This window comes from Eubalaena glacialis, chromosome 9, assembly GCF_028564815.1.
Source record: "Eubalaena glacialis isolate mEubGla1 chromosome 9, mEubGla1.1.hap2.+ XY, whole genome shotgun sequence".
Lineage (NCBI taxonomy): Eukaryota > Metazoa > Chordata > Mammalia > Artiodactyla > Balaenidae > Eubalaena > Eubalaena glacialis.
Window position 1 is genome coordinate 56625062 of NC_083724.1, and position 12226 is coordinate 56637287.

General features: G+C 37.5%; 1 protein-coding gene across 2 annotated transcripts in view; it reads left to right on the forward strand.

Annotated features, from left to right (window-relative positions):
- JAK2 (Janus kinase 2) overlaps positions 1–12226 on the forward strand; it is a 169688-nt gene that overhangs the window by 52481 nt on the left and 104981 nt on the right. For both annotated transcript variants that reach the window (XM_061200392.1, XM_061200393.1), the window contains exon 3: positions 10162–10413. In XM_061200392.1, coding sequence (XP_061056375.1) covers positions 10188–10413 — 226 coding nt within the window. In that variant the 5' untranslated portion in view covers positions 10162–10187. The remainder of the gene's footprint in view (positions 1–10161; positions 10414–12226) is intronic.

Below are 12226 nucleotides of genomic sequence, written 5' to 3' on the forward strand. Positions count from 1 at the left end.
ATCATGAATTTATTTGTATAAAGATTTTGTTTAATTCCTTTTCATCCTTTTTAGTTATTGATGTCATCTGTTTTACTTTGACATCTATTATAAGCTACATCATACATTATTATCATTAATGCTTTAAACAATTGTCAGTTGTCCTTTAAAAATTTTAAGAAATGAAATAGTCTGATTACCCACATATGTATTATTTTGGGGTTCTTCATTCATTTTTGCAAATATGAATTTGTATCTGGTATCGTCTCCCTTTAATCCAGAGAATTTCCTTGAGCATTTCTTGTAGTTTGGGTTTGTTGGTGGTGTGTTCACGCAGCATTCATTTATCCAAAAATAATGTTTGTTTTGCCATAAATTTTGAAGGTTATTTTTTGTGTGTCATAGAATTTTAGGCTAACAGCTTTCTTTCCTCCCTACCAGCACTTTGCCTTCTGGCCTCCAGTCTTTCTGAAGAGATATTAGTTGTATTTCTTATCTTGGTGTTACTGTATGTTTGTGGCTGCTTTAAGATTTGCTCTTTGTCTTTGATTTTTAGAAGTTTGATTATGATGTAACTAGGTATGGATTTATACTGATTGAGGTTAGGTAACTTTTTTGGATTAGTGGACTGTTGTTTTTTTAAAAACAGAAAAAAAACTGGCTAATATTTTTCAAATATTTCTTCTGTCTGTATATATTTTCTCTACATCACATTTTTCTTTTGATGTTAAGTAAGTTTCAACTGATGGTTGTCTATTGTGGGTGATATATTGTATAAGGTCTGGATAGTGTAGATTTTAATTTTTCTCTAAAGTATTGAGTTTTGTTCTAGTAGGCAGTTCAGTTAAATCTACTGGCAGATTAGCTTGATCCTATGGAAACTTGGTTGTAGGCTCTGTTAGGACAGGTCTGTTTCAGTTTTGCCTTTAGTTCTGATGTGGTTCTTATTCCTCAAGTATGGCTTTTCTGGAAGTTTAAACGGAAAGCCCGAGGTATTTACCTTTTAACTCCAAATTCTGCCTCTCCAAGGACTAAGCAGCTGTTGAAATCTCTTCATGACTCTTTCAGGTTTCCAGTTATTGCCTCTCCCTGGGCTTCTTGGATTTTCATCTCATACACAGAGGGGAGTTCAGGAGTCAGCCCACCATGTCTCCCTTTTTCCCCCCCCGGGATTTCTGCTTTCAACTTCTACCTCTTTTAGCAGCTCCAAAGTTCATTCCCTGATACTTCTACCCAATAAGACTACAGCTTTGTACAAGAGCTCTATCCTCTTCTCCAGTGCCTACATATGCATTACACAGACTGTATAGTCCCCTCAGGATAAAGATGGATAAATGTGGACCTCATTCAGTGTGATTTCATTCTTTCAAGGATCAGATCCCATCCAGTTTCTCTGTGCTTTTGTTTGCTTGCCAATGCCTTCAAACAGTGTTTTTAAAGATAGTTTTCCAGAGCTTGTAATTCTTCTCAGCAGGAGCATTAACCCAGGATAAATTACTCTGTCATTACAGGAAGTCTGTATTTTTTAAATGATTTAAAATTATCATTATTATTATTATTTACCATTTCACTGGTGTTTGGAGCTGAAGGGGAATGCTCATGATTGTTTCAAATTTCTCTTTAAGGGAATCAATACAGTCTTGGTCTTGAAACCTTATCCTTGAGTTTTCCACACACCAAACTCCTGTAATTGTACTGTATGAAATTAATTCATGATTATGAGCATGGTATTCATTCATTAAATATTTAGTAAGATCTGTGTTTTGAGACTTTTCTAGCTGCTGAGAACAGATTGTTGAACAAGGCAGATGAGACCTTTTTAAATATTACAAGCTATTGAAGCCTATAATTCAGTGGTGAAAGGAGCACGTAAGAAGAGATACATGGTGAATTGAAGAGGTAGGCAGCAGACAGGTAATGTAGGACTTGTAGAGTTTTATTCTAAGTGTAATGGAAAGCCATGAGTGCATTTACAGGACCCCCTCCCAACCCCTGCCTGTAGCTTTAGACACAGGTCGTCTAGTGCAGCGCAGGCAAAAATGCCTGTTCCCCTTTCTCCTTGGAAGGGGCTTAATACATACTTTTCCAGATGTTGCCTGAGGGTCTGGCTTCTAATCAGCCTGCATCTAGGGCCCGAATGCAGTATTCCCCTTTGGGACATGATGAGTCTTAGCACACCCTCAAGTACTGGGAACCACTAGGAGCAAAGAAGGTGACTTGGACAGTCACAAAGGTTTGAGAGACATTTAGGAGCTTGGGCTGGGCTGATTGATGAGGTTCATCCCCTACACTAGATCTATCTGTCAAGACTGGGCGAGGTGGCTGTTTTATGCAGTGCACAGAAACCAACACAAGAGAGTCAAGGAAAATGAAAAAACAGAGGAATATGTTCCAAACAAAAGAAAAAGATAAATCTCCAGAAACAGATCTTAATGAAACAGAGGTAAGTGATTTACCTGATAGAGAGTTCAAAATAAGTCATAAAGATGCTCACTGAGGTTGGGAGAGCAGTGCATGAATGAAGTAAAAATTTCAACAAAGAGATCAAAAATATTAAAAAGTACCAACAGAAATCACAGAGCTGAAGAATGCAATGACTGAACTGAAAAATTCAATAGAGGGATTCAACAGCAGACTAGATCACGCAGAAGAAAGGATTAGTGAACTAGAAGACAGGACAGTGGAATTCATCCAATCAGAGGAGCAATTAAAAAAAAAAAAAGAGTGAATGTAGCTTACGGGCCTTATCAAGAAGACTTCTATATGCATTATAGGGTTCCCAGAAGGAGAAGAGAGAGAGAGAAAGGAGCAGAAAGCTTATTTGAAGAAATAATGGCTGAAAACTTTTCTAACTTGAGGAAAGAAACAGACATCCAGATCTAGGAAGCCTGAGAATATCAAATATGATGAATTTAAAGAAGCTCACACTGAGGCACATTTTAATTAAATTGTTAAAGGTTAAACACAGGGAGAGAATCTTAAAAGCAGCAAGAGAAAGCCTATTACCTAAAAGGGAATCTGTATTAAGGTTATCAGCAGATTTTTTAGCAGAAACTTTGCAGGCCAGAAGAGAGTGGGCTGATACATACCAAGTGCTGAAAGAAAAAATAAAGCCAACCAAGAATACTCTACCCAGGAAAGCTGTCCTTCAGAACTGAAGGAGAGATAAAGAGTTTTTCATACAAACAAAAACTAAAGGAATTCATTACCACTAGACCAGCCTTACAAGAAATATTAAAAGGAGTTATTTGAGCTGAAACGTAAGGATGCTAGTCACAGTAAAACATATGAAAGTATAAAACTCACTGGTTAAGATAAATACATAGTCAAATTCAGAATACTGTAATGTTGCAAAGTTGGTGGGTAAATCACTTATAACTCTAGTATGAAGATCGAAAGAAAAGTATTAAAATAACTAACTAAAATAATACGTTAATGGATACACAATGCAAAAAGATGTAAATTGTGACATTAAAAACATAAAATGTGAGAGGGGGAAAGTAAAAATGTAGAGCCTTTGTGTGCATTAGAAATTAAGCTGTTAATCAGCTTAAAAGAGACTGTTATAAAAATAAGATATTTAATTTAAGCCTCATGGTAACCACACAAAAAAACCTATAGAATATAAACAAAAGATAAAGAGAAAGGGATCAAAGCATTCCACTACAGAAAATCATTAGATGTCAAAGTAAAAGAGCATGAAAGGAACAAAGGAATTAGAAAATGACCAGAAAACAATTAACAAAAGGGCAATAGTACATTCATACCTTTCAATAAATACTTTAAATATAAATGGACTAAATTCTATAGTCAAAAGATATAGAGTGGCTGCAGCAAGAGAGTGGCAACCGAGGAGCAGAGCACTTCACCATTGAACTGATGGAGGAGAACTTCCAGCAGCTCCAAGCAGAGCATGACAGACAGGCTAAGGAACTGTTCCTATTGAGGAAGACCTTGGAGGAATTGGAGGTGAGAATCAAAACGCAGAAACAGACCCTCAGTGCCCGAGATGAGTCTATTAAAAAGCTTCTTGAGATGTTGCAAAGTAAAGGTTTGCTGTCCAGAAGTCTGGAGAATGACAGTGAACGGACACGTAGGATGGCAGAGGCTGAGTCTCAAGTCAGCCTCTTGGAAGTGATTTTAGACCAGAAAGAGAAGGAAAACATACATCTTAGAGAGATGAAGAAGCCAAAGATCAGAGAGAGGAAGTAAGCTGCTGAAGGTCATGAAGTAGGAGCTGGTAGAAGAGCCGATTGACTCTGGGGTGCAAGAGCCTGCAGTATGCATGGGTGTGCCCAGTGTTTTCTGATTCCCCCTTTGCACTAACATTCCTTTAACTCAGTTGTTCTTGCCCCTGGAGCTTATGAGAACAATCCAAGAAGCTTAAAAATGCATGCAAGTTCCACCCCCAGATCTGATTAATTCAATTAGAATCACTAGAAAGGAGGCCCAGGTGATTCTACTGTACAGAGAAGGTTGGCTGAGAACTCCTCTCCTCTCTGCCCTTTATTCCTGGTCAGTTTTGTTTTGTTTTTTTTAAAAAATAAATTTATTTATTTATTATTTTTTTTAAAAAAAGGAAACTCATTTCAGCTTTAAAGACACACCTAGACTGAAAATTAAGGGATGGGGAAAATATTACATCAAATGGTAGCCAAAAGAAAGCATGGATAAGTATACTTGTATCAGACAAAGTAGACTCTAAACCAAAGACTGCACCAAGAGATAAAGAAGGTCATTGTGTAATGATGAAGGGGTCAGTTCATCAGGAGGAGCTAGTAACTACTTATGTACCCAAAAGAGGAAAACCTAAACACATGAAGCAAACATTAACTGATCTGAAGGGAAAAATATATAGCAATACAAAACTAGTAAGGGACTTTGATACCCTGCTTTGAACAATGGATAGGTCATCCAGACAAAGTCAATAAGGAAATACAGAAATTAAATTACAGTTAGGTTAAGTTAGATCATATGGTCATCTCAGTAGAGGCAGAAAAAGCATTTGACAGAATTCAACATCCATTTATGATAAAAACTCTCAACAAATTGGATATAGAAGAAATGTTCCTTAATTATAATAAGTCATGTATCACAAGCTCACATCTAACATCATACTCAGTGATGAAAAGCTGAAAGCTTTCCCTCAAGATCTGGAACAAGACAAGGTTACCTATTTTCACCACTTTTATTCAAAATAGAACTGGAAGTTCCAGCCAGAACAATTATGCAAGAAAAGAGAAATAAAAGACACTAGTATCAGAAAGGAAGAAGTAAAAATGTCTCTATTTGCAGGTGACATGTTATTATATGTAGAAAACCCTAAAGACTACACCAAGAAACTGTTAGAACTAATAAACAAATTCATTATAAGTTGCAGGATATAAAGTCAGTATACAAAAATCATTTGTGTTTGTATACACTAAAAATGAGCTACCAGAGAAATTAAGAAAAACAATCCCTATTACAATATCAAAAATAATAAAATATTTGGGAATAAATTTAAGCAAGGAGTTAAATAACTGTACACTGAAAACAGTATGACATTGATGCAAGATGTCGAAGAAGATACATATAAACAGAAAGATATGCTGTGCTCATAGATTGGAGGAATTAATATTGTTCAAATGTCCATACTACCCAAAGTGATCTGCAGATTCAATGCAGTCCCTATCAGAATTCCAATTGCATTTTTCACAGACGAAGAACAAACCTAAAATGTGTATGGAACCACAGAAGATTCCAAATAGCCAAAACTGTCTTAAGAAAGAACAAAGTTGGAGTCATCATAATTCCTGATTTTAAACTATGTACAAAGCTATAGTAATCAAAACAGCATGGTATTAAAAACAAACGAGCAAACAAACAGTATGGTATTGACATTAGAAACAGATGTATAGATCAGTGGAATGGAATAGGAGAGCCCTGAACTAAACCCATGCATATATGGTCAATTAATTTTTGACAAAGAAGCAAAGTCTATACATGTGGAAAAGATGGTCTCTTCAATATATGGTGTTGGAAAAACTGGGTGGTCACATGCGAAAGGGTAAAACGAACCCTTATCTTACACCATGCAGAAAAATCAACTCAAAATGGATTAAAGAGTTGTACTTAAGACCTAAAACATAAGGGTTATGCTCTGTTGCATTGGTCTTGGCAATGATTTTTTGTTTGGGGGGGTTTGACACAAAAGCAAAGCAAACAAAAGTAAAAATAAACAAGTGGGACTACATCAAACTAAAAAGCTTCTGCTTAGCAAAGGAAACCATCAACAGAATGAAAAGCCAGCCTGAAGAAAATATTTGTCAACTACCCATCTGTTAAGAGGATAATATCTGAAATACATAAGGAACTCATACAACCCAATAACAACAAACCCCCAAATAACCCAATTAAAAAATGGTCAAAGGATCTGAATTTTTTCCAAAGACATACAAAAAATGGCCAACAGGTACATGAAAAGGTACTCAGCATCATTAATCATCAGGGAAATGCAAATCAAGACCATAGTGAGATATCACCTCACGCCTATTAGGATGTCTGTCATTCAAAGGACAAAAGATAAAAAATACTGGAGAAGATGTGGGGAAAAGGATCCCTTGTAAGTTTTTGGTGGGAATGTAAACTGGAACAGCCACTATGGAGACAGTATGGCATTCCTCAAGAAATTAAAAATAAAGCCAGTGTATGATCCAGCAATCCCACTTCTGGGTGTATGTCCAATGGAAATTTAAACATTATTCTGAAGAGATATCTGTACTTCCACATTCATTGCAGCATCATTTGCAACAGCCGAGGTATGGAAACAACCTAAGTATCTGTCAACAGCCGAGGTATGGAAACAACCTAAGTATCTGTCAACAGACGAATGGATCAAGAAAACGTGGTGTATATATATGTGCGCGTGTGCACACGCTCGCACACACACACAGAGGAATATTATTCAGCTTTTAAAAAGGAATACTTGTCATTTGTGACAACGTGGATGAGCCTGGAGGACGTTATGCTAAGTGAAATAAGCCAGCCAGAACCACAAATACTGCATGTTATCACTTATATGTGGAATCTTAAAAAAAAAAGTTTAGGAAACAGACAGTAGAAAAGTGGTTGCCAGGGTTGGGGGAAATAGAAATGGGTAAAAGGGTAGATTTTCATTTATAAGATAAATAAGTTCTGAGGATCTGTGTATAACGTGACTGTGGTTGATAGCACTGTGTTGTAGAATTGAAATTTTCTAAAGAGTAGAATTTAAATGTTCCCTCACCCACCAAAACGGTAAATTCATGAGGTTGATGGAGGTGTTAATTGACTTAATGGGGGAAGCTTTTCACAATGTATACATATATTAAATCATCATGTTTTATACTTTAAATATCTTATTTGTTAATTATACCTCAGTATAGCTGAAAAAAATTTATTTCAAAGACTACAACAGAAAAACTCTTAAGGCCTCACTGAGAGATCTACTAAAAAATATATTTCAGTAGGAAAAAGTGAGTTCAAAAGGAAGGCATAGGATCCAAAATAATGGTGAGCACAAACTGATGAAATTCTAGCATATTTGCTCTTTAATGGCTAAGAATTCATCTGATGGCTTTCTATAGCTGAGTAACAGAGATAGTGTAATAGAGTACGAGAAATATTTTTAAAAATTCTATTTTTCAACAAATCAAAATTGTTTAAATTTGCATATCCAAATGCAGAGGAACTTCAAAAATCTTGCAGTTTTGCTCACAATTGCCAGTTTTTTGTTTTGTTTTTACACACTGATAGTTTTATATTATTTGAATAAATATTAACTCTAGTATTTTCTCTAATAGAATAAGGTCCTTGTAGTTGAATGTAGAACTATGTTTCATATTGCAATTCACTTAATAATCACTTCATTTATTTAATATCTGTATTTAGAACGGTGCCTGGCATATAGTAAATGCTGTGCAAGTGTGTTTGCTATTATTCCCGTACTCTTCCTTCACATAGCTCATGATTTAAATGCTTACATCTGTGGGGAAGGTTGTCAGATTTTCAGGTCTTCCAAATATCAGTCTCATGTTTTAGCTGCCAGCTAGATTTTGCTCTAATTGCCCTGCTTTCATTCCTAAATAAAAGTCTGTAAAACAGTAGTCTTTATTCTCCTCACCTTCCAAAGTCAAGGGACAAAGTCCTTCTAATAATGGTATTACAGATCTCCCAAGTTTGAAATCCTCATACTATCTTTTACTTCTGGCTTCTATATTCAGTTAGTCCTCATGGTGCATCAAGTCTTCCTCTTTTATTACCTCTAACCATCCAACTGTTGCTGTTTCAGTTCAGGATCTTAGTACTGCCTAGGTTATTGTAATAGCTTTCTAACTACATCACTTCACCTTTCTAATCATTATTGACTGTGGGATAAAGTTTAAATTCTTTGGTCTGACATTTGGACCTTCTTTTATTTCGTACTGTATCAGTTAGGATTGCACTTACTTATACGTAACAAGGTGTCTGGTGGTTGGTAGGGGATTCCTGACATTGATTCAGCTGCTTAAGGTTGCCAGGTCGTTTATTCTCTTGGCCTTTCCTTCATGGTTACATGGTGTTAAGGTGACTGCCCTACGTATATTCATGCTTAGATTCAGACAGAAGGTGAAGGGGAAAAAGTGAAAGGAGGCATGCCAGCTACATCAGCCTTTTTTTAAGGAGTGGTCCTGAAAGTACCACCCAGCAACTTTCACTTAAATCTCATTTGCTTAAACTGGTTCACATGGCTATCCATCTGTGGGGAAGTAGAGTTTTTTTGGGGGGGTACATTGGTATACCCCCCCATTTGGGCTTTTGTATCAAGGAAGAAGGGGGAAATGCATACTGGGTACGTAGCTGCAGTTTTGTTACAAGTATCCGGGTCTTAGTTGCAGCGTGCAGGCTTCTCTCTAGTTGTGGCGTGCGGGTTTTCTCTCTCTAGTTGTGGCTCACGGGCTCCAGGGCGCGTGGGCTCTGTAGTTTGCAGCACACGGGCTCTCGTGTTGAGGCGTGGGAGCTCGGTAGTTGTGGCGTGTGGGCTTAGTTGCCTCGCGGCATGTGGGATCTTAGTTCCCTGACCAGGGATTGAACCAGCGTCCCCTGCATTGCAAGGCAGATTCTTTACCACTGGACCACCAGGGAAGTCCCTATCCATCTGTATTTTTAATCCTTTCCTAAATGGTATAACTTCTCAAATACTTCACTCAGACCAATAAATTATTGAACATATCTTGTATCTTTCTACTCTTCAGAACAGTTCCACTCTTCCAGAACGTTCTTCCTCTTCCATCCATCAAAATCCAATCCATGCTTCAAGAACGGTTTTAAATATGACCTCCTCTAATAAAGCTCATCAGTTAATCCCAGCTTGAAATGTTATTTTTCCCTTCCAGATTCCAATAAGCAATTGTCAGAGTAATCTGTTGAGAAATCATGTCGCTTTGTGGAATCTCTTCTTCTGTTGTCTGTAACTGATTTTGTTTGTTCTGTTAGTGTTATATATTTATATTGTGGTTCCTCAGTTAGCGTATGAGCTTCAGTTTTATTGTCATTGTCCACAGGAAGTTTATAATTTTGATATCTCTCACTGTGCTTTGTATATAGTAGTATAGGCATACCTCATTTTACTGTGCTTCCCCGATACTGGTTTTTTACAATTGAAGGTTTGTGGCACCCCTGTGTTAAGCAAGTCTATCAGTGCCAATTTCCCAAAAACATTTGCTCACTTCATGTCTCTTTGTCACATTTTGATACTTCTTGCAATATTTCAAACTTCTTCATTATTATTATATTTGTTATGGTGATCTATGATCAGTGATCTTTGATAATACTATTGTGAAAAGATTACAGATCGCTGAAGGCTCAGATGGTGGTTAGCAATAAAGTATTTTTTAATTAAGGTATGTACAATTTTTTTTTAGACATAATGCTATTGCATACTCAGTGTACTACAGTATAGTGTAAATATAACTTTTATAGGTACTGGGAGACCAATAAATTTGTGTGACTTTATTGCACTGGTCTGGAACAAAACCCTCAGTATCTGTCTGAGAAATGACTGTACATGATAGTTACTCAGTTAATGGATTTGACAGTCATTGCTGTCAGTGAAGACTTCTTTATATATGAAGGATAACTTATGAATATCACGTTCATTTGTAACTTTGGTTTCTCTTACAGGCAAATGTTCTGAAAAAAGACTGTGCATGGGAATGGCATGCCTTACAATGACAGAAATGGAAGGAACATCCTCATCTCCTGTACATCAGAATGGTGATATTCCTGGAAATGCTAATTCTGTGAAGCAAATAGATCCAGTCCTACAGGTCTATCTTTATCATTCCCTTGGAAAAGCCGAGGGGGATTATCTGAAGTTTCCAACTGGGGAGTATGTTGCAGAAGAGATTTGTGTTGCTGCTTCTAAAGCTTGTGGTAAGTGTTAAAAAGCAGCGTTTTTCTTCTTATTAATATATCCGTGCTTTAATTATGCTACTCTTAACACAAGGTACATGTATACTGTATTTTTTACGCTTCTGTGGCTGACAAGTGTTTTCATATGCATATAAAATGAGAATATCACTAAAGTAGAATGTAAGGTAAATTCTGTGTTGAGCTAGTGGTATAGACTGAATGTTTGCGTTCCCCAAAATTCGTGTTGAAACCTACTCCTCTAATGTGATGAGTTTGGAAGTGGGGCTTTCGAGAGATGAATCAGTTATGAGGGTGGATTCCTCATCAGTGGGACTGGTACCTTTGTTAAAGAGACCACTGAGAGTTCCTTTGCTCCTTCTGCCATGTGTGGACATAGCAAGAAGATGAATAAGATGAACCATCTATGAACCAGGAATTGGGTCCTTATTAGGCACCACATCTGCCAGCACCTTGATTTTGTACTTCCAAACCTCCAGAAATGTGAGAAATAACATTTCTGTTTTTTATAAGCCACCTTGTCTGTGGTATTTTTGTTACAGTATCCTGAATGAACTAAAACAAAAATTGGTACTGAGAAGTGGAGGGGTGCTGTAATAAATTCCTAAAAATGTTGAAGTGGCTTTGGAACTGGGTAATGGGTAATGGAAGAGTTTTGAGGTGCATGCTAGAAAAAGCCTACATTGTTGTGAACAGGAGATTCTGGTGTGGACTCAAAAGGAAAGGAGGAGAGGTGTACAGAAAAACCTCAATCTTCTTAGAGAACACCTATGTAATCCTGCGCAGAATATTGGTAGAATTGTGTACTGTAAAGACCATTCTGTTAAGATCTCGGGTGGAAATGAGGACTGTGTTATTGGAAACTGAAAGAAAAGTGATCCTTGTTGTAAAGTGTCAAAGAACTTGGCTGAGTTATGTTCATGTTTTAGTGCTTTGTAGAATGTAGAACTTGTGAGCAATGAAATTGGATATTTACTTGAAGTAATTTCTAAGCAAAGGTTTGAAGGTGTGGCTTGAGCCCTCCTAACTGCTTACAGTTGTAAAAAGTTAATAAACAGAAACCTCAATAAAATGGAATCAGGAGACCAGAAGGGGGAGTTCTCACACCCTGCAAGGATACCAGAGCCTAAGAGGAAGAAGAAGGACTCCTCTTCTTTCCTGGCAAGGACTCTAACAATGAAAAGCCTTGGGCTCCTTGTTTACTGTAGCCCTCCGCTCTAGGAGAGTGTTCTCCTTCCCTTGCCTTGGGTGACCTTCCATGTGGCTCACCATGATTGCAGACCCCAGATTGCAGTTCTCTGCTGATCCCAAATAAATCCATCTTTTCTGGAAAAATACCTGGCAGCCTGTTTGTTTTAGGTCAACATAGTATAATTAGAGAGAAATAACTTAAAGGCATAATTATAAATGTTAAGCAAAAAGGAAGCAGGACTTAAAAATTTGGAAAATTCCCCACCTATCCAAAAGATGAGAAAGCCTGTTCAGAAGAGAACACTAAGGGTGTAGCCAAGCAACCATTTGTTAAGATTAGTGTGGATAAGCCATCTCAACAGGAACCAGATGCTGCTGCCTAAAACAATGGAAGAATGACCCTGAAGACAGTTCAGAAATCACCAGGGCTACTGTCTTAGCACAGGGCCTGGAGGCAGAATGATTTCAAAGGAGGAGATGCCAGTGTTTGGAGACCTTGAGCTTGCTGCTTGGTGCTACCTCACCTTGAGGGCTCTGCTGGTGCACTGCTGGTGCTGAGCTCCTTGTCTGCCCCAGGTGTGGTTCTGGCAGCCCCTGGTGCAGCAGCTGCCTCTCAGCAGGGTGC